Consider the following 21,441-nt stretch of genomic DNA (forward strand, 5'->3'; position numbering starts at 1 on the left):
ATGCCGCGCGGCCGGGAGCGGAACCGGAAGCGCGCGCGCGTCTGTGGCTGGCCGCCCGCCCCGCGGATGGGCGGGAGGAGGCGGAGCGGCGGCGAGAGGCGGGGCGTCGCGGAGGAAGAGGCGGGGCGGCCCCGGAGCAGCGGCGCCGAGCGGCCCGGCGAGCGGGAGGCGCCCAGGGCTGGAGCCGCCCGACGCCGCCCCGCCAGCCCCGCCGCCGCCGCCGCCTGGGCCGGGCAAGATGCCCCGCCGGAAGCAGCGCCACCCGCAGCCCGTCAAAGGTCAGCCGGGCCGGGATCGCGGGGGGGGCGGGGCGGGTCAAGGGAGCCTCTTCCTCCTCCGCCGACCAGGACTGGCCACTCGGACCGGGCGGCGGCGGAGGCGGCGGCGGCGGCGGCGGGGGGGGGTCCTTTTCCGGGTTGGGGCGGGGCTCCCGGGACCGTCGCGCCCGGGTCTGACCGGGGCGCCCCGTCCGCCCTCCTCCCTCCCCGTCTCGCTCTCTTGCAGTGGACGCGGCGGGCGCGGCGGTCGATCCTCCGGGCGAGGAGGGCCTGGCTCCGCCGGGCGCCTTCCTCTCGGAGCACGAGCTGGAGCTGGAGGACGAGGACGACGAGGAGGAGAGCGGCGCCGCCGGCCTCGCCTTCGAGAAGGACTCGGAAGGTGCGGGGGACGCGGGCGGCGGGCCGGGAGGGGCCGGAGCGCAGCGCGGAATCGCGGGGGGGCGCGCATGGGCAGGGGGGCTGCGCGCCCAGAAAGGGCTCCCCCAGGGATCGCTCCCCCTTCCCGCCCCCGTGGTAACCCCCTGTTGTGCCAGCAGGAAAGGGACGGGCCGAGGTGAGGATGCCCCCCGCTGCCCCCCTGATGCCCCCTCCTTGTGTGCCGCAGACTCCCTTGGGGGGACGCCCGGACTCTCGTCCTATGTGCTGAGCGATGAGGAGTTCCCGCCGCTGTGCCAGGCCCAGGACAATGGTGAGGGGCCCGGCCAGGCTTGCCAGCACTGCGGCCTGCCTGCCCCTGCCTCTGCCGCCTGCTGCCCGCCAGAGGAAGAAGAGCTGGAGGAGGAGGAGGAGGAGGAGGAGGAGGAAGGTTCCGCCAAAGGGCGGGTGGTCTTCTCCTGCCAGCTGTGCCCCTTTGCCTCGCACTACTCCAGCCACCTCAAGCGCCACATGAAGACCCACAACGGGGAGAAGCCCTACCGCTGCCCGCACTGCCCCTACGCCTCGGCCCAGCTGGTCAACCTGACACGCCACCTGCGCACCCACACGGGAGAGAAGCCCTACCGCTGCCCCACCTGCCCCTTCGCCTGCAGCAGCCTCGGCAACCTCAAGAGGCACCAGCGGGTCCACGGCCAGGAGCGCCCGCTGCGCTGCGGCTCCTGCACCTGCCGATGCTCCCGGGGCAACCCCCTGCGGCGCCACAGCCCCGTGGTGCAGGGGGAGGCGGAGGCGGAGATGGAGGGGCCAGCGGCTGCGGAGCAGGAGACAGGTATGTGGGGCAGGCCGGGGGTGGGGGTCCAATCCCTTGCAAAGCCACCCAACAGCTGTTTAGCAATCTCCAGTGAAGGAGAGTCCACACCCTTATTAATGAACTGGTTCCACTGCCAAACAGCTCTTACTGTCAATAGTAACAATAAATAATAATGTTATTGTTTTTACCCTGCCCGTTTTGCTGGGTTTCCCCTGCCACTCTGGGCTGCTACCAAAAGAATATTAAAAACATGATAAGACATCAAACATGAAAAGCTTCCCTAAACAGGGCTGCCTTCAGATGCCTTCTAAAAGTCAGATAGTTGTTTATTTCCTTGACATCTGGTGGGAGGGCGTTCCACGGGGCGGGCACCACCACTGAGATGGCACTCTGCCTGGTTCCCTGTAACTTGGCTTCCACAATGAGGGAACCACCAGAAGGCCCTCAGCACTGGACCTCAGTGTCCAGGCTGAATGATGGGGGTGGAGACGCTCCTTCAGGTATAATGGGCTGAGGCTGTTTTGGACTTCAAAGGTCAGCATCAACACTTTGAATTGTGCTTGCACCAGGAGCCAATGTAGATACCTTAGCACTGGTGTTGTATGGTCCTGGCGGCTGCTCCCAGTCACCAGTCTTACTGCCGCATTCTGGATTAGTTTTAGCTTCCGAGTCCCACCTAGAGCGCATTGCAGTAGTCCAAGCAGGAGATAACAGAGCATGCACCACTCTGGCAAGACAGTCTGTGGGCAGGGAGGGTCTCAGCCTATGTACCAGATGGAGCTGGTAGACAGCTGTCAGGAATCTCTTCCTAATGTTTAATGGGTATCTCCTTCCTAGTTCTTTGAATCAAATAAAGGAGATTCTGACTGAATGTTGAGAATAACTTTCAGACAGTAAGAGCTGTTTAGCTTTGGAATGAAAGGATATTGACAAGCTGGAAGGGAGACCAGGATGAGCAAGGAGTCTGGAAATCCCTCTTTACCAGGAATGGTTGTGGGAGTTGGGTCTGTGTAGCCTGGAGAAGAGAGCCAGAGTTTGACCCCAGGAGGGGAGAAGGCTCTTGGCCACTGCGAGTACAGGAGGCTGGACTAGAGGGGCCCGCTGGCCTGATCCAGCAGGCTTTTCTTATGTTTTTATCAATCCTAGCAATGTAGAGTTGGAAGGGGGAGCTGAGGGTCATCTAGTGTAGGAATCTCAACTAAAGCATTCCTGACAGATGACCATGAGAAGCCTGGAAGATGGAGCCAGGTTATTTTCTGCTGCTCCAGGGGGCAGGATCTGAAGCCTTAATGACAAGGGAGGAGATTAGGAAGAACTTTCTGGAGGTGAGGGCTGTTTGAGAGCGGAATGGGACTCTTGCAGGACTCTTGCAGGTCTTTCACCAGAGACTGCTTGGCCATCTATCAGCGATGCCTTGGCAGCTGCAATTCCTACCTAAGGGATTGGACCAGGGGACCCGGGAAGTCCCTTGTGACTGATTTTAAGCCATTCCCAGCAAGGTAGTGGGGAACACTCTCCTCAGACCCCTCCTTGGCTAAATAAATAAACCAACAAATCCCTTTTTCTGCTTCCCAAGATGGTGGCCTCCTCATTGGAAGGGATCTTCAGCCTAACCTCTACGGGGTCGGCAGAGTCCAGCAGTGTGGGAGCCAGCTCTGGAGCAGATAAGAGGAAAGGGGGGCTCTTAGGTGGACGCTGCATGCAGGAGCGCAGAACGTGGGTCACGTGCCCCAGGCTGCAGGGATTCCCTCCCCCAGCTCCCTTTGCCCCCCTCACTTTTCTTTCTCTCCTCCGCAGAGCCCCCGCTCTTAGCCCCGGGCTCCCCGTTCCTGAGGCCCGAGGACTCTGCGGCCGTCCTCCCGGAGCTGCTCTTCCCCTTCACGTGCCGGGCGTGCGGACTGGTCCTGGAGGCGGACGAGGGCCTGGGCGAGCCGGTGTGCGGGCGCTGCAGCCTGGCCGTGCTGGGGGCGGAGCAGTCGTCGCCCAAGGGCTTCTCGTGCCAGCTGTGCCCCTTCGTCACCACGTACCCCAACCACCTGGCGCGGCACATGAAGACGCACAGTGGGGAGAAGCCCTTTGCCTGCGCCCTGTGTCCCTACGCCTCAGCACACCTCGACAACCTCAAGCGCCACCAGCGGGTGCACACGGGGGAGAAGCCCTACAAGTGCCCGCTGTGCCCCTACGCCTGCGGCAACCTGGCCAACCTCAAGCGCCACGGCCGCATCCACTCGGGGGACAAGCCCTTCCGCTGCCGCCTCTGCTCCTACTCCTGCAACCAGAGCATGAACCTCAAGCGCCACATGCTGAGGCACACGGGAGAGAAGCCCTTCCAGTGCCGCATCTGCCCCTACACCACCGGCCACTGGGACAACTACAAGCGCCACCAGAAGGTGCACGGCCAGGGCCTGCCCGAGGAGGAGGGGGGCCCCAGCCTGGACAGCAGCCTGCCTTGAGAGACCGCAGGCACCCGCCACACCAAGGCACCCGCCTCCTCCCGGGTGTCTCTGCATAGGAATAGGCTCTTCCACTCGCCAAACAAGCCCCCACCCCCAGGACTGGGGGAAGCAGCTGTAGGGACCTTGGGGGGGGGCAGTGCAGTTTGTGCCGGCTGCGGAGCACTGGGACCTCCTTGGCCAAAACGCAGCTGGGCACGGCCTGCTCCTGAGGATTGGGCCCTTTTCACGTCACCTGGAAAAGATTGTATCTGTGGGGTAGCAGAACACTCCTCTCCCCCCAAAAAAGAAACCCTCTGACTGAGGGCGGTTCTTGGTGCTTTCCTGTCCTCTCTGTGCCTCCTCCCCAGCCCCTTTTAACTGTGGTTGCTGCTTGAGTCTGTGTAATTTATATCGTGTATTAATGCATTAAACTGTTTTCTTATCTTGCTTTATTTTGGCTGGGGGAGAGCAGCAGAACCGAAACTCACACGCGGCAACCGGCATTGCTGGGAGGTGGCTTCCCCCTCCCCCCCCCCAGGAAGTAGGTGGTTTGGGGAGTCCCCCCCCCGTAAATAGCACAGAAGGGGCAGTTACCCTTTCTCTCTCACAACGCTCTGCAATTCTATAGAACTTTGCAAAGACCAAATGTAAAACTTGGGCATTTCTATTCCACCAAGTGCCCCAGCTGCCACTGCGGTTGGAGCAATTGAGAAGAACGCTATAACACTCCCAGGGATGTGGACTATCCTTTAGAAACAAACGTAGCTATTATTTTCTCTTTATTGAAAGGAGGGATATTGGGCGGGACTTTGGTTTTGGGACATCCTGTATCGCACCTGGACATGATTTTGGTACTGCACATTTTAAGGAAAGGCTGTTATTTAAAGAAACAGACACTTGGTGGAATATAAATGCCCAATTCTTACATCTGATCTTTGCAAAGTTCTATAGAATCGCAGAGAGTTGTGTGAGCTGTTTCTTCCTTTCTCTGTATTCCTTTGTGTTGCGTGAGGCAGGAGGAGACGCAGACAGGACTTCCCAATCATGATCTATTTAATCATCGCCACAAACATTCGTTCGTGTTCATCTGTAAACAGCAGGGAGATTAAACGAGATTACAAGCCTAGCAGTTACGCAGAAGTCTATTGGCCAGCGCCAGAGCTGCGTCGGATCGCTGTGCAAAATGTCCACTCTACCCTAATTTGGCGCGTATGGAGCTGAAGCCGCCAGCCGGCAACCCCACCCGGGGCCCGGGGGGAGGCGAGGTGGGGGGCGAGGAGCCGGCTGGGGTCGAGGCACATCCAGGTCAACCCGGGAGGTTGTACATTCCACATGGAGGCGGGGGGGGGGGGGGCAGGCCGCTCACAGGTCCTCGTCGCCGATGCCCTCGAAGGCGTAGTTGCCGTGGAAATCGTTCGCCCCGATGTCGGTGGCGGAGCTGGAATGGCTGATGGCCCTCAGGCTGACGGAGCTGAGCTTGCTCTGGGGGAGGAAGGGGGGAGTGAGAACAGGCTGCCCCTGGGACCTGGGGCTAGATGTCCCCTGGGGGCCCCTTCCACAAGTCAGGGGACGCAGGAGGAGAGCAAAGGGAGGCACTACTCACCGCAACCTTCGTGAGGGAGTCCCGGCTGCTGTCGGGCGAATCCTGCTGGGACAGGCAGACATGTCAGAGGAGACCAAGCCCCCCCCCCAGGGGCAGGCTGGGGCAGGGGTCTGGTGGGGTTAGGGGCTTCTTACCAGGAGAGGGGGGGACTTCACGGCTTGCTGGCTGTCGGAGCGCTGCAGGGCTCCATTGGCTCGCCGGCGAAACATCTGGTGGGGGGGGGGGGAAGACAGAAAAGTAGGTTGGTCTTGTGGCCCTCAAAAACAGGGTGGCTCTGTTTCCGCCCCCCGCCCTGCCCCCAAGGTCTGCTGGGGGCCCAAAGCCTCACCTTGCGGATGCTGCCCCCCGACTTTTTCACCATCAGCTCATCCACCATCGACTGCAAGCAGATGCTCAGCATTATCGCCTGCAAGGGGGGGGGGGAGACCTTGTGACATTAGTTCCATGTGCCACGCTGCCCCAGCAAGAGCCCCGGTTTTGCTGACCTCAGGCAGGAAGTCCAGCCTCTTGCGCCATAATTTTGGGGCTGTGAGTCAGACTAGAATAAAATCCGGTTTGCATTTCTCAAGAAGTGTTTGGAGTGTGTTATTGGGCAGGCATGCTCTCGAGTGCAGAAGCGGGTATGGGGCAGGGCAAGGGGGTCTCGGTGCGGGCGGAGGCGGCTGCTCCCCAGGGCCAAACCCTCCTGCCTCGCTGCTGGGCCTACCTGGGGGCTGGTGATGGTGACCCATTGCAGGCGGTCCTTGCTCATCAGGTACTCAAAAGCCAACTCCAGCTTCACCTCCGACTTGCTGCCTGCTGGGCCGGACGTCCCGTTATGCACGGGGACCTGGAAAGGAGGTGTGGGTGTGTGAAGCCTTTCTGCACTTGCGGGGGGGTGGGGGTGGGGGTGGGGGGACACACGACACACCCACCAATTGCCAGGGGAGAAAGAGGGCCAAGAGGCAGCCACCTGCCCAACTGGCCAGACGGGTGCAGGACTCTGTGCAACTGAAAGGGGCTCCGCGCATCACTCACTGAGGACGTGACCCTCCAGCAGCGCATGCGCGTCACTTTGAAGCTGCCCTCCTTGATCTGGTCGCTGGGCAGCTTGACCTGGAAGTTCAGCTCGCTGTTCCCGGCGCCCACAATGACATGGCAGCCCTTCTCGGGGAAGTCCGTCACGCAGGGGTCAAACTTGAGATAGCCGTAATACTTGAGCGTCTGCGCCAGGCGGATGAACTGCGCCAAGGAAAAAGAGAGTGGGAATCTCAGCGTTGAGGGGTACTAAAGGGTCCTCCAGTCCACCCCCCCAAAACCCAGGAATCATAGGCAGCGTTGGAGCCCCCCAAACAGAGGAACTGGGGACTGGCAGCGCCTGACCCACACAGGGTCCCAACCAACCTCCTTCTTGGAGACTTTCTCCTGCAGGGACTTCAGCTGGCGATGCTGCTCTTTGTTTGCCAGGATCCAGCCCCTCTCAATGTCGGCCACCGTCTGGAAGGGGAAAGGAGAGGAATCTTGGGGCTGTACAGAGTTGGAGGGGACACCAAGGGTCATCTAGTCCAACCCCGTAGCCCAGCCAGGGTCCCGGTGCTCACCTGGGCATAGAGCAGGTTCAGCCCCACCCGCTGCTCCATCACGTCGTCGTCGTAGGCGGAGTCCCAGTAGCTGCGGGGAAAAGGGAGCAGGTGCCGTTAGAGGGACTGTGCTGGCTGGGGGCCTGGCGCCTGGGGTCCTGTCCCCCCCCCCCCCCCGTGGCAGCTGCCGCCCCCTCACCTCTTGCGCAAAAGGATCTTGTACTCAGGGTTGTGGAGGCTGGTGACGGACACGTAGGGCAGCTCAAACTCCTGCAGCTTCCGGATGACTGGGAAGAAAGCCAAGAGAGCTGCAGCACCCAGACCAGCTCCCCCCCTTCCCGCCACCCCCCAAATTCCCCCTCCTTTCCCTCCCCGATCCTGCCAAGCAAGGCGCACATAACAGCAGGGGGGGCCACTCACAGGAAAAGGCCCCGTCCTTGGCTTCTCGCACCAGGAAGAGGTGGAAGTAGCCTATCAGGTCCTCTGGCAGGTCCAGCTTGGAGGCCACGGCCTGTGGACAATGGGGAGCAATTGGGGGGGGGGTCACCAAAACAGCTGCTTCCTCCCTCTTTCCCTCCCTCCCCTGGGGAAAAAGACCTGCCATCTTAAGAAAGGCAGAAAACACATTCAAGGCATTCAATTACAATCTGCTTTCATGTTTTAACTTTGGTACGTCTTGCTAAGCGCCATCGTTAACGTCCTCTTGGCTTTGTTAATAAACCCTCTGCCCCCCCCCCAAAAAAAGGCCTCACCTCCAGGACGTCCTCCGTCTGGTCTGAGGTGAGGAGGTTGACCTTGACGGTCTGTCCGTTGGACAGCAGCACCTCCAGCTGCACCTCCTCTGTGGGGATCTGCTGCGTCTCCTGGGGGGGGGGGCACAAAGAGGGTCAGTGCCTGGCCCTTCACCCGCCGGCCCCCCCAACTCACCTGCCCTGCCTCACCTGCTGAGCCTTGCGCAGGAAGCTGTTGAAGATCTCGCTGCCTCCCAGCAAGGGGTCCTGGCGCACTGGGGGGGCACAAGGACGAGAGAAGGGCAGCTGTCAGCCCGGGGGGGGGCTCCTTGCTAGGCCCCCCCCAGACCCTCAAGCCCACCTTCCCAGGGACTCACCTGCCTGCATGTATTTCTCTAGCTGCTCCCGCCGCTGCTCCACCTCCGCGGGGGTGAGGGTGAAGATCTTCTTGGGGGGGAAGGCGGGCACCACGTTGGCCCCATACTCCTTCCGGAGCTGCAAGGAGGGAGAGTGTTTCTGCGCCCAGCCTGGCTCCAGAACAAGGGGGCCAGAAAACACACACCCCTCGCCCCAAACACTGGGGGGAAGCACTCAGCCAACCCCCATTGGCCAAGCATGCAATCCATTGGAAGGGACCCCCAAGGGTCATCCAGCCCAACCCCCCGCAATGCTCCTCCTACCTGTTCATGCAGGCCCAGCAGCTGGCTGTAGCGCACCTGGCAGTGCAGGACGCCGTTGACATGGATGTTGTAGGCCTGCCAGGGGAGGGAAGGGGGGCAGGTCAGGGGCCAGGCGGGTCACAGGGGAGGGGGGTGCCAGAGCCACCATCTTCTCCTCCAGAAGGAGCAGGAAAGGCCGTGGCCCTCCCAGCAGGAGCAGAAGGGGAGGACTCGGTGCCCAAGTGGCCGCTTGGCGCAGCTGGCACACCCCCCAGGCTGGCTGCCGATGGGCCCTCTCCCTTCTCGATTGGAAATGGACGGGGGGGGGGCGGCACTGGTGTGACTCTGCCCCGGTAAGTGGCGCAGGACGGGAGGCCCCGAGCGCTGCGCCCCACACTAAGGCGCTCTGGCCTGGCTGTTTTGGGGGCGGGGGCAGCCGGAGCCCGAGCCCGCGGAGAAGAGGGCAGCCGGCCAGCCCGGCAGCGGAGGCCGCCCCGTCGCGGCCCAAGCGGACACCCCACCCACCCGCGGCCCTCTGCAGGGGCTTCCTCTCCGGGGGGCGTCGGCGTTTCCCTCCCTCCCGGGGGGCGTCCTCCTCCTCCTCCTCCTCCTCCTCACCCCCCCCCCCCGTCCAGCCACGCACCACGTAGGCGGCGTTGGCGCCGTCCGCGGCGCGGCTCTCGGTCTCGGGGATGGAGAAGTGCATGGCCGCTCGCTTCGCCTCGCCCTCCGCTACCTCCGGCCCGGGCGCGGGCCCAGCTCCGCCGCCCCGACAGCCGCCGCCGCTGCCGCCGCCATCTTGCGCAAGGAGAGGCGGGCCCCGTCGGGGCGGGGCGCGGGACGGGGAGGGGCGTCCTGTCGGGGCGGCTCTTCCCCCTCGGGCTCGCCGCACACCGGGCGGCGGCCACGAGGGGCGCCAGCAAGCCCGACGCCGCCCCTCCAAGCCCCGGGGGCGAAGGGCAGCAGCAGGGTCCGCGGGACCCGGGAGGACGAAGGCGGGAGGAGGGAGCCGCCCCCTACCGCGAGCAGCCCCGGGGTGCGGAGGCTCGGGAGCCCGTCCGCTCCGTCTCGGCCGGGGGAGGAGGCTCCGCCCGCGACGGCCTCCCCGCTCCCTGACGCTGCCTAAGCAGCCGCGGCAAGGGGGGCACCGAGGGGGCGGGGCCTGGCTCCTGGCTCCTCCCCCTCCGCTTCTCGTCCGGCTGGAAGGGGGCGCTGCAGCATCCGGTGCCGTCGGAGAGAGGAGCCGGCGATGGCGGAGCGCAGCAGCGGCGGCGAGGCCGGCGAGCGGCCCGGGCAGGTAGGGGCGCCGCCGGGATCCGGGGGGAGGGCGCCGTCGGGGCCGGCTGCCAGTCTCTGACGCCCCGGCGGGGCTCTGCTCTGGCGTCCCCTGCAGGCGCCGTCGGGGCTTCCGAGCGCCGAGGAGAAGCTGCAGCAGCGGCGGGAGAAGAAGCTGCAGAAGAAGAAGAAGCAGCAGCAGCAGCGCCGCGACGCCGGGAAGGACGAGGCCGGGCAGCAGCAGCCGCAGCAGGAGGCGGAGGGCCCCCGAGGCCCCCTCCCCGTCGCGGAGCCCGCGCCGCCGCCGCCTCTAGCGCCAGGTCGGGGCACCGGAGGGCGGGTACCGGGCGGCGGGCTGGCGGCTCTTCCCCGGCTGCTCTCCGCTGACCCTCCGCCGCCTCCCCCTCCTCTCTCCCGCAGGAGCGGAGCCTCCCGCGCCGTCGGGCATCGCGCCGGGCAAGAGCAAGGCGGAGCTGCGCGCGGAGCGGCGGGCCAAGCAGGAGGCGGAGCGGGCGCTCAAGCAGGCGCGCAAGGGCGAAGCGGGGCCCCCCGCCGCCGCCCCGCCGGTGCCCAAGGCGCGCCCGCCGCCCGGCGAGACCCAACCAGGTAAGGCGGCGCCCCGACGGGGAGGGCGCCCGGGGAAAGCGGCCGCTCTCCGGCCTCACCGCCTCCCCGGCCTCGGCCTTTTCCGCAGGGGTGAAGCGGCTCCCGGAGCACGTGCAGGTGGATGATGCGGCGGCGCAGAAGAAGCTGGCCAAGAAGCTGGAGCGACAGCAGGTAGGGGGGGGGGGACGGGGCCTCCTCCCGGGAAGAAGATGCGCAGCGGAGGGGGCACCACGGCTGCCCCCCCCTTTCCTTCCACCTCTTTTATGCCCCCTTATCACCCCACAAGTTTTGCGCATTTGTAAGAACTTCACCGGTTAATCTGGCAGCACCTGCCCTCTGGAACTCCCCGCCTCTTGATCTCAAGCAGGCACCCTCACTGTAGTCTTTTAGCGCTACAATTTGGTGCCTGCTACAAACATTCTATTTTAGTTTGTCTAGACCAGGCATCCCCAAACTTGGCCCTCCAGATGTTTTGGGACTACAATTCCCTTCATCCCTGACCACTGGTCCTGTTAGCTGGGGATGATGGGAGTTGTAGTTCCAAAACTTCTAGAGGCCCGCCTGTCTAGATGCTTAGGAAGTGACTTAAGTTTTAACCTTTTAGCGTTTTACCTTGTTGTATGTTATAAAGTGCTGTTGTGTAAGAAAATCTTTTAAATGGTTTCCAAAAAGGTAACACAAGAAAATCAAGAAGCTATTATTTATTATTTCTTGATATTTATTAAATTTGTACGTAGCTCTTCATCCTAGATCTCAGGGCAGTTTGCCCCATAAAAATACAAGATGAAAACACAACAGACATAATAAAAACAACCTCCACTCCACTCCCCCCACCCCCTCTCCTGCAAGCACATTTAAAAGCACACCTGGCTGGTTAGTCAGCAATGCTCTTTGTAGTTAGTGCGTCCATTTTATGAAAATGTAATAGTTAAAGTAACAGTAATAAAAATGTTGAGATGTGGGGGACCCTGGAAGGCAGGCCCACGTGGCGGAGGTGGAGGAGGCTGTTGTGGCTCAGGAAGGGAGATCTGGGACGGGGGGGCAATCCATCTCCCCCTTCCCTTTGACAGCAGGTTCCACCCATGGGGCACAGGAAAGGGAGACAGCAACAATTGCAGAAAGTTTCCCCAGGGGCATGGAGGGCAAAGGGCGGTGGGGCACTGCTGCCGCTTCCAGAGGTGCGGAGGGTCTTGACTCCTGCCCTCAGCCCCCCTTTTATACTTCTTCCTCTTCCTTGCTGCAGGTGCCTCTGAGGCCGGATTACGGGACCAAAGTCAGCCTCTTCTCCCACCTCCACCAGTACAGCCGCAAGAAGCTGCTGACGCAGCAGATGAGGTGGGTGCCCTCCAGGGTGGATAAAAATCAATGGTTTTCTTATTTAAAAAAATGATTCTTTTATTTAAATCAGATTTTTTTAATTTAAATTGATTTTTTTAAAAAAAATGTTTTTGGAGGAAAAAATCTTACTAAAGATAGTTTTCGATTTAAGTTACATTATAGTCCAAAGGCTATTCATCAGGAAGTAAGGATTTGTTTTAAGCTTTTCATGTCTGCTAAAACTTGGTCTAAGGTTTTTTTTTAATAAAAAAAATGTTTAACCACATCAGTTAACAAACATAGTGTCAGAGCTGCCTCTAGGTCCCAGCTCACAGAGGACCAACGCTAGGCTGTCGTAATGTACAAAAGTCTTTATTGAAGTTCAATTTCCATTTCAAAGCCGCAGCGCGCAGCCCTACGTCTTAAACCCTAGATCGGCGAAGTCCCGTCTGAATCTCCTCCCCTCTGACACCAGTTTAAGATCCTAGCCCTGCTCCACCTTTTACGCTGCTCTCTCCTCCTCTGGGTCCTCCTGCCCGCTGGGGCATTCCCCTTTCTGGACTCTTCCGACGCTGAGTCGCTTAGCTCCTCCCCCTGCCTCCGGCGGGCTTTAGGACCCGGTTCCCAATCCTCATTCTCTGCTGTCCCACGCTCCTGTACATTTGAACTTGCCTCTCGCGCCAACCCAGTGACCTTCCTCCTGACCGTTACACTACTCCTGTCACTGCTTCCCTCTTCCGGGATACTGGCCGGATCTGACCTCCCCTCCGTTGTCTGACTCTCCGATGGAGGCGTGGTCAGCCCTGACTCCTCTCCTCTCCCTGCTGGGGGAGACGCTACTCCCGCTACCTGTGACTCTTCCCCCCCACTATGCTCTGGTGGGGAAGCTGGTCCTGATTTCCAACTGCTGCTCTGGGAGTCCCCGCTGGCCCCTTGCTTCTGGGGTGTCCCCCTTGGGACCCCCCTTGCCCTGGCCACCGGCGCCCCCTTCTGTGAATCTTCCGATTCGCTGGAGAGGCTCATGGAATCTCTCGGGCCACTGTCATCTTCTCCTACGCTGCCCTCAGATTCTTCCCCTTCGCTCTCCATCTCCCCTCTTCCCTGTGCTTCTGCTCCTGAACCCCTGACACATAGATACATATGCTATAATGTTCTTATTTTAGTAAATAAATTGTTTAAATTGTTATTAAGGAAATGATTATTTTTCTCCTTCCAATAAAGTACAGCAGAAGTTTTCCAAATATAAACAGTTAACTTATTAAGCCTCACAATAATTTCATAATTATCTGTCTATGTGTTTCTAATTGTATAACCTAATCAGTAATTTTTGATAACTACACTGAAAATTTATTATTCCAAAAATGAAACCTTCCTCTAGCTGTAAATATTAAGATGATACCAGCAGGAATGAATCTTTCTGTAAAAAAGTGATTTAAGTCTTACTGACTAGTGATTTAAATTGTTTTGATTTAAATCAAATCCACCCTGGTGCCCTCCTGGCGCCCGTCCGTCACGTTCCGACCCCGGGAGCTCCATGCTTCTGCTTCCTTGGAGGGCTCCGTTTCCCCCATCCGGGCTGTGGGGCTGCCCCATTCATTTTATGCTGCTTCTCGCTGGCTTTTGCAGAGTTTGTGATGGAGCTGTTTTTAGATGGATGTTAGGAAAAGGGAAGAGGAAGTTGGGGGCTACTCCATCCAGCTCAGCCTCGCCTCTTAGAGCCGCCGTGGGGCTGAGCCCAGGGGCTTGGGCAAGAAGGAGCCTCTCCCTGGGCGGACCTTGTGGGGCACACAGCAGAGGGGCGCTCCTACTGCATTGGCGCTTCTTAATATTATTTATTTCCCAGGGTATATTATTAGAAGTAGAAGATGTAATTAAATTCCGATATAAATGCACAGGGTCTCAAATGTATCTGCCCCGTCCTGCCCCATCAGGCTGCCTGCCCTCACCAATGGGGCACCCAGCCAGTCTCCCCATGGAAACACAGGAATAATGAGGGTACTAATGATAATAATTTATTATTTGTACCCCAGCCATCTGACTGGGTTACGCCAGTAACTCTGGGTGGCTTCCAACGAAAAAATAAAGGGGAGAAAATCAACCACCACCAAGCATTAAAAGCTTCCCATCAGAGGACTGCCTTCAGAAGTCTACAAAGTAAAGTTATATAGTTGTTTAATTCTTTGGCATCTGCCAGGAGGGCATTCCACTGGGCAGGCACAACTCCTGGTTCCCTCTAAATTCACTTTTTGCAATGAGAGAACTACCAAAAAGGCATTTCATTTTGTCACCTCTACTTTTTTTTGTGGTATCTGAAAAGGGGGGGGGGGGACAGCAATAGCATTGCTGCTTCACAACCCGCAACCTTTCCCCTTCAAAAAATGTGTTGAGGTTTTGTATGGCTTTTTAGAAATGAATCTGTGAAGCGGGAAAAGTACCAGTTTGGCAGTCAGCACACAAACCACATGTGTTTTACTCCAGTTCCTTTATTATTGTTGTTGTTGCTGCTGCTGTTATTTCAGTTTATATATCACTATCCAAAGATCCCAGAGTGGGGTGCAACATTTAGAACATTATTTATATGCAGCATAATAATAATAATAACAGAATGCACAGCGAAACAAAAAAACAATAACAACAACAACAGTGAGGGGGGGCCTTTAACAAACATAAGTTATTTAATGGCCAGAGGCCTGGGTAAAGAGATATGTTTTCACCTCACGCCTAAAGATGTTGTTGTTGTTGTTCTTAAGATTTATATATACCGTATTTTTCGTCCTATAGGGCGCACCGGCCCATAGGACGCACCTCATTTTTTGGGGGGGGAAATGAATAAAAAAAATTATCCCCCCCCCCAGCCGCGGCTGCCGCCCCAAGCCTTGCGCACACCTGCCCGAAGCACGGGGCACCCTCCGGAGGGCTCCCCGTGCTTTGGGTGGCAGGCTGCCGCCCCAAGCCTCGCGCGCCCGGCGGGACCTGCCACCGAGCGCGCAAGGCTTGCGGACACTCGCCGGGGCTGCAGGCTGCTGCCCGCAAGCCTTGTGAGCCCGCGGGAACTCCCACCGGGCTTGCAAGGCTTGCAGATAGCTTCCTGAAGCCTGGAGAGCGAGAGGGGTCAGTGCGCACCGATGCCTCTCGCTCTCCAGGCTTCAGTGAAAGCCTGCATTCGCCCCATAGGATGCACACACATTTCCCCTTCATTTTTGGAGGGGGAAAAGTGCATCCTATGGGGCGAAAAATACATTACTACCCTTCGTCCTAAGATTTCAGGATGGTTCGCAGGATGCGATGATGGTGCCAGATGAGCCTCGCTGGGGAGAGCATCCCACCACAGAAAAGGCCTGTTCTTTAGTGGGTGCTTTAATAATAATAATAATAATAATAATAATAATAATAATAATAATAAATATTTCTACCCTGCCCATCTGGCTGGGTCTCCCCAGCCGCTCTGGGCGGCTTTCAACAAAACCTTAAAAAGAGAATAAAACTTGAAAAATAAAACTTTCCTAAATAGGGCTGCCTTCAGATGGGAAGCCTCACAAGCCAAAGTGTGGAGAGAAAGTAAAGTGTGGCGCTGAGTGCGGAGTCACAAGGGGCATGGAGTTGGGTCGTCAAAGTCTTCTTAAGGGAGGGCAAGAGTGGAAAACAAACCTGTTCTGTCATGTCCTAGAAAGGTGTGGCGCCTGTGTGAAATGATTCACGATGCGTTTGTGTGTTCTTGTGCTCCCTGCAGCATCCCAGCCTCCGCCATCCACCCGGCAGTGGTGCGCCTCGGCCTCCAGTACTCTCAGGGCACCATCAATGGCTCCAATGCCCGCTGCATTGCCCTCTTGAGGGTCTTCAAACAGGTGTGTGGAAGGTTCTGGGTGGGGTTGCGCAAAGGTGGTTTGCTGCGCAATGCAGCAGAGTAGCCTGACTTCACACCCTGCCTGGCTGCCAGTCAGGGCTGGCATCGCACTCGCATCTCCCGGGTGAGCAGCCCAGGCAGTGGCAGCGTCCTGGCGTCACTGACATTTCCGGAGGCTCTTCAAGGGCAGCCCCAAGCAGAGGGTGTGCCAGCAGTCTCAAGAGAGGAGCTGGCCTTTCCAGAAAACAGGCGCAGCCTGAGTTGGCGCCGTGGCTCCTGTCTGGGTGGGCAGAAGCAAAGCCAGGCTCCAGGAGGACCCCATCTGCAAGATGGCAGTGCGGGAATTTTATTCCTGCTGTTGGCCTCTGTCTGTCTCCAGAGACAATGGAGTGTGCCTCCGGGGGTGAAGTCAGACTGCTGCCTTGGAGGCAGTAAAGTGACCTCCCCGGGATGCAAACCTGGGCAGTGTGTCTGGAGGTCCAGGGCTGCGCATAGAACAAGACCCCCCCCCCCTTGATCTCGCTGATGGGTCCAAAGGAAAGCAGAGCAAGACATTTGGCACCAGCTTGGCTGCAGGAGTTGCGGGAATGAGGTGTACCGAGTGCCATCCAACCATCTTGGAGACTCCGCTTGGGTTTACTCCTGAGCAGGATGCGGGTGGCGCTGTGGTCTAAACCACGGAGCCTCTTGGGCTTGCTAGTCGGAAGGTCGGTGGTTTGAATCCCTGTGGAATAGTGAGCTCCCATTGCTCCGTCCCAGCTCCTGCCAGCCTAGCAGTTTGATAGCACACCAGTGCAAGTAGATAAATAGGTACCACTGTGGGGGGAAGGTAAATGGTGTTTATGTGCAATCTGGTTTCCATCACAGTGTCCTGTTGCACCAGAAGTGGTTTGGTCCTGCTGGCCACATGATCCAGAAAGCTGTCTGTGGACAAACACCGACTCCCTTGGCTGGAAAGCGAGATGAGCGACATAACCCCATAGTCACCTTTGACTGGACTTCACCGTCCAGGGGTCCTTTACCTTTTTACTCCTGAGCCTTTTCTTCCCCCAAATATGTCCCACAAGTAGAGGTTTAGGATCTGAGTTTTCCTTCTCGTTATTGTTATTATTAATATATGTATATTAAATTTGATTACTGCCTCTTCAAGGCAGTTCACATAAAAAAATACAAGATAAAAATACAAAAAACAAACCAGTAATCCACCACTCCCTCCAACAACAACAAAAATATTATTATTAAATTTGTATCTCCCTGCCCCTCCAGTTTTCCTAATATTGGTGCTCAGGATCAGAGTCGTCCAGACAAGGCAGAATTAACCTATGGAAGCAGCATTGGCAACTAGCCTTGGGGGCTTTGGAAGGGCTGGGTGGGATTAGGAGAGGTCCATGGGTGGCCTCTGTCTCCTGTGCCCCTGCAGAGGTCAGTGGTCTCCCAGGAGAGGCGTCTAGCTGGCCCCTGACAGAATCAGGGCGCTGGGTAACCTCGCTATCTCACGGTCGCTGCCCCTCTTGTTGTCCCGGCAGGTGATTGGGGACTACACCACCCCAGCCAACGAGGAGCTCTCGCGGGACCTGGTGAACAAGCTGAAGCCCTACATCAGGTGACAGGGAGGGGCTGGCCCCCCTTGGGGAAAGAGAGGCAGGAGGGCAGGCAGCCCTGGGGAGCAGATGGGGGGCCATGAGGCTGGGCTGAGCGCTCCTTTCCTCCTGCAGCTTCCTGAACCAGTGCCGGCCCCTTTCCGCCAGCATGGGCAACGCCATCAAATTCCTCAAGAAGGAGATCTCTGCGCTGCCCGCCTCCATGCGCGAGGAGGAGGTGAGTCCAGCAGTGCCTGGGGGGGCAGGGGCCTGGGCTTGCCATGGGGTCCGTGGCAGGTGCAAGAGGGGCACCGTCTCTCTGCCACGCTCCCTGGCGGGTTTGAGTGGCAGGGGAGCCCACCACAAGCTGCCAGGCCTCTCTGGGTTCATCCTTGGGGTGGTAGCCCTGTCACTGTGCCAGCTTGGGAGGCAGAGGGCTTCTTGGTGTCCTCCAGGGGGGCACGTGGGGGCTCCTCCCGTCTCGGAGATGGGCGAGAGAGCATGGTGTGATCAGGCCCCCCTCCCACGACAGGCCAAGCGGGACCTCCAAAAGGCCATTGACAGGTACGAGCGGGAGAAGATCGTCTTGGCGGCCAAAGCCATTTCCAAGTCTGCCTTAGAGAAGATCAACGACGGGGACGTCATCCTCATCTATGGATGGTATGGAGTCGAGGGTCCAGGGTGGGCGCCCTGCTGTAGGCGGCAAGGGTCTTGTCGGCTGGGGAGCCGAGGTGTTGGAGGGGGCTGGCTCCCGGGAGGCCTGTTGGAGCCCGGCCTGCAGCTCCTGCCGCTGGCTGGGCTGACCTGTGCCCCACGAGCAGGGCCGTCTTACCCATAGGTGCTAGGGGTGCGGGACACCCGGGCGCCAGGCTCTCAGGGGCGTTAGGCCCTGGGGCCCGAGAGTTGAGTCCGGGGAAGAGACCACCCGTCGGTCGGAGCGCTGTGGTGGGCTCTTCTGATGCGGCAGGCTGCACCGTGAGTTTGGGGGCAACCGAGAGCCCGCGAGACGCTGAGACAGCCCTGCCCGTGAGATGGGTTGTGAGAGCAGCGGAGGGGGGGAGGCGGCAGGAGCAGGAAGGGCCCTCCTCACCCCTTGCCCCCCTTTGCCTGGCAGCTCCTCCCTGGTGACGCGCATCCTCTGCGACGCCCACACCCAGTGCCGCTCTGCAGGCCGTGCCTTCCGCGTGGTGGTGGTGGACAGCCGGCCGCGGCTGGAGGGGCAGGAGGCGCTGCGCCGACTGGTCAAGCAGGGCATCTGCTGCAGCTACGTCCTCATCAACGCTGTCTCCTATGTCTTGCCCGAGGTGAGGAGGTGGCAGGGGAGCAGGGAGGCTCTTTCTGCTGGCAGATGGACTCCGCAAAGGCTTTGTGCCTCTGCCCTGGCTGAGTCTGGGTGGGGGCTTCCCCCCCCCCGGCACCCTCGCTGGGCGTGAAAGAGTGCCGAGATCCCCACCTCCGCTTTCTTCCCTGGCAGGTGTCCAAAGTGCTTCTGGGCGCGCATGCGCTGTTGGCCAACGGCTCCGTGATGTCGCGCATGGGCACCTCGCAGATCGCGCTGCTTTCGAAGGCCCACAACGTGCCGGTCCTGGTCTGCTGTGAGACCTACAAGTTCTGCGAGAGAGTCCAGACCGACTCCTTCGTCTCCAACGAGCTCGGTACGCTGCAGGTCCCTTGGGGGGTGGGGAGTTGGGGAGGTCGCTAACGAGAGGGAGCAGCAGGGAGATGCCCAGCTGGCACTTTTTGATTATTATGATAATTATAATAATAATAATAATAATAATAATAAGCTGGCACTTTTTGATTATGATACTAATAATAATAATAATAATAATAATAATAATAATAATAATAATAAAATAAATAAATTATACCCCGCCCATCTGTCTGGGTTTCCCCAACCACTCTGGGCGGCTTCCAACAAAACACTAAAATACAATAACCTATTAAACATTAAAAGCTTCCCTAAAAAGCCTTCAGATGTCCTTTGATCGTCAGATAGTTGTTTATCGCTTTGACATCTGATGGGAGGCATTCCACAGGGAGGGTGCCACCACTGAGAAGGCCCTTTGCCTGGTTCCCTGTAACTTGGCTGTAACTTGGCTTCTCGCAGTGAGGGAACCGCCAGAAGGCCCTCGGTGCTGGACCTCGGTGTCCGGGCAGAACGATGGAGGTGGAGATGCTCCTTCAGGTATACTGGACTGAGTCTGTTTAGGGCTTTAAAGTTCAGCACCAACACTTTGAATTGTGCTCGGAAACGTACTGGGAGCCAATGTAGGTCTTTGAAGACCAATGTTATACAGTCTCGGCAGCCGCTCCCAGTCACCAGTCTAGCTGCCGCGTTCTGGATTAGTTGTAGCTTCCGGGTCACCTTCAAAGGTAGCCCCATGTAGAGCGCATGGCAGTAGTCCAAGTGGGAGATAACCAGAGCATGCACCACTCTGGCGAGACAGTCGGCGAGCAGGGAGGGTCTCATCCTGCATCCCAGATGGAGCTGGGAGACAGCTGCCCTGGACACAGAATTGACCTGCGCCTCCATGGACAGCTGTGAGTCCAAAATGACTCCCAGGCTGCGCACCTGTACTTGTGTCTTGTCAGGATTCAACCTCAATCTCAATCATAATGCCATGAGAACACCCATTTCCCTCCCCGCAGCCCTCTGTAAGTTGAGAGGGTCCTGGGGTACGTACAGGGCACTCCCTCCCTCAGCTAGCAGGGGCAACTGTCTGCCATGGCAGCAAGCCTGTGGGGGAAGCCTGTAGGGCCCCGGGAAGCCCCTCTAGCCTGGAGCGGGGCTGCTTTCTTGAGGCTGCCCAGGACTGTTGCCTGATCTCCTGCCTCTGAGCTCAGGAAGCCGCCTTGTCCTCGAAGATGGGCAAGGAGATGCTGCTGAGCTCCTTCTACATGCCAAGCAGATACTTTGCCATGGAGCCCAGGCCCTTGCACTCAAGCCCCGTTATTGGGGCTGCCCCAGAGCATGGCCTTGGGAGGGAGGGGGATCCCTAACCCTCCTCTTGTCGGGGGGTGGGGAATAGCCTCATCTCACTGACCCCGGCTGTCCGCTGTGCCACTTGCAGATGACCCCGACGACCTGATTGGTGGGAAGCCAGGGAGGACCCCGCTGGCCGGCTGGCAGGAGAGCAAGTCTCTGCGCCTCCTCAACCTGGTCTATGACGTGACCCCCCTGGAGCTGGTGGACCTGGTCATTACGGACTTGGGGATGATCCCTTGCACCTCCGTCCCGGTTGTGCTGCGGGTCAAGAATGTGGAGCAGTAATGCCAATGGGGTGAGGTCAATAAACCTGTGTGTGCCCTGTTCCCTGCCTCCGCTGTGTGTGTGCCTGAGCGCATGGACAGAACAGGACCACTGGAAGACCTTCCCGAAAGGGGTTGTTGCCATGGATGCGTCTCAAAGTGGGGGGTCGACGTGGAGCCCAAACTCTGGGCTGGGATGCGTGAAGGGGCTTTTCTGGTTCCCTCTGAACAGAGAGAGACCCTTTTCTCCCTGATTGGTTGGACAAGCCAGCTCTGTAGATCCAGCCCCATCAGCCTGGCACTGCATCCCCACATTTCCATCTTGCTTTGACAATAGAGGGACAAACCCTCCCGATAGGCCCCAAGGTGGTTAGAAATCTTTTAAAGTAAGTATTATTATTTATTGAATTTCTATAGTGCCCTTCATCTGAAGATCACAGGGCGGTTCACAGCATTAAAGGAAGTGCCAATCACGGCAGAGCCTGATTCTGTTCAGGTCCTGGTTGATTCTTGTGGCCCAAGGATGCTCACTGATTTCTTTGCCCACTTTTTGGGCCACCTTCTTGGAACAAACCCAGGGCACTTTACAGAAAAATCAGTGTAAACATGAAAACACAGGACAAAAACCACGGCAGCCCTATTACATTTAAAGCAAAGTATTGTCAGCTCCTCACGAAGGGCCTATCCAAATGTCCCCTTTTCTCTGGGCTTATTATTCCTGCTAAACTTTTGTCCAGGCTTGTGTCAGATTATGGGGGGGGGGGGGGTCAGGTGAAGACCACCAAAAGCCTGTTATCTCCTGTTCCTCTTGGACCAGCAAAAATGAGAGTGTGAAGGAGCCTTCCTGGTCTGTCATGGAGGCTTCAGCTAAGATTCTGCCTTGCAGGGGGTTGGACTGGATGAACCTCGGGGTCCCTTCCGAGGCTACCGCCCTATGATTGGGGGTGTCGGTGTGCGGGCGGAGGGGGGGAGGCACTGCCTTAAGCCAAAGGGCTCCTTGCAGCCCCTTAGAAGCTGGGGGGACGGTGGCCCCAATCAACGGGCCCGAGAGACCCACAGCTCGCTTGGCGAAGGCGCCTCGCCGGCTGCTTCGGTTGCGTTGCCCTTGGGGCCTCT

General features: G+C 58.5%; 3 protein-coding genes across 5 annotated transcripts; 2 read left to right on the plus strand and 1 right to left on the minus strand.

Annotated features, from left to right (window-relative positions):
* ZNF513 (zinc finger protein 513) lies at nt 1–4,351 on the plus strand (the record flags this gene model as incomplete). Of its 2 annotated transcripts, none has more annotated exons than XM_079968736.1 (4): nt 1–278; nt 505–657; nt 815–1,482; nt 3,262–4,351. In XM_079968736.1, 4 exons carry the CDS (start codon nt 1–3, stop codon nt 3,915–3,917), a joined length of 1,755 nt encoding a protein of 584 aa, XP_079824862.1. In that variant the 3' UTR covers nt 3,918–4,351. The 2 variants fall into 2 exon arrangements, with proteins under 2 accessions (XP_079824862.1, XP_079824863.1); XM_079968737.1 differs by having other exon boundaries at nt 123–278; nt 883–1,482.
* A 583-nt stretch (nt 4,352–4,934) lies between these two features.
* SNX17 (sorting nexin 17) lies at nt 4,935–9,257 on the minus strand. Of its 2 annotated transcripts, none has more exons than XM_079968826.1 (15): nt 9,095–9,257; nt 8,473–8,547; nt 8,170–8,287; nt 8,003–8,067; nt 7,814–7,924; nt 7,482–7,572; nt 7,261–7,348; nt 7,083–7,152; nt 6,886–6,978; nt 6,520–6,723; nt 6,209–6,331; nt 5,831–5,908; nt 5,637–5,711; nt 5,503–5,547; nt 4,935–5,381 (listed from the first exon to the last, which is right to left on the minus strand). In XM_079968826.1, exons 1-15 carry the CDS (start codon nt 9,155–9,157, stop codon nt 5,262–5,264), a joined length of 1,419 nt encoding a protein of 472 aa, XP_079824952.1. In that variant the 5' UTR covers nt 9,158–9,257; the 3' UTR covers nt 4,935–5,261. The 2 variants fall into 2 exon arrangements, with proteins under 2 accessions (XP_079824952.1, XP_079824953.1); XM_079968827.1 differs by having other exon boundaries at nt 5,503–5,544; nt 9,095–9,256.
* A 194-nt stretch (nt 9,258–9,451) lies between these two features.
* On the plus strand, nt 9,452–20,386 carry EIF2B4 (eukaryotic translation initiation factor 2B subunit delta). Its single transcript, XM_079968763.1, has 12 exons — nt 9,452–9,748; nt 9,845–10,046; nt 10,147–10,332; nt 10,421–10,503; nt 11,576–11,667; nt 15,380–15,494; nt 17,020–17,096; nt 17,209–17,311; nt 17,606–17,733; nt 18,188–18,377; nt 18,548–18,728; nt 20,148–20,386. The coding sequence occupies exons 1-12, from the start codon at nt 9,701–9,703 to the stop codon at nt 20,345–20,347; spliced, it is 1,605 nt and encodes a 534-aa protein (XP_079824889.1). The 5' UTR covers nt 9,452–9,700; the 3' UTR covers nt 20,348–20,386.
* The last annotated feature ends 1,055 nt before the right edge of the window (nt 20,387–21,441 follow it).

This window comes from Podarcis cretensis, assembly GCF_951804945.1.
Source record: "Podarcis cretensis genome assembly, chromosome: 3".
NCBI lineage: Eukaryota > Metazoa > Chordata > Lepidosauria > Squamata > Lacertidae > Podarcis > Podarcis cretensis.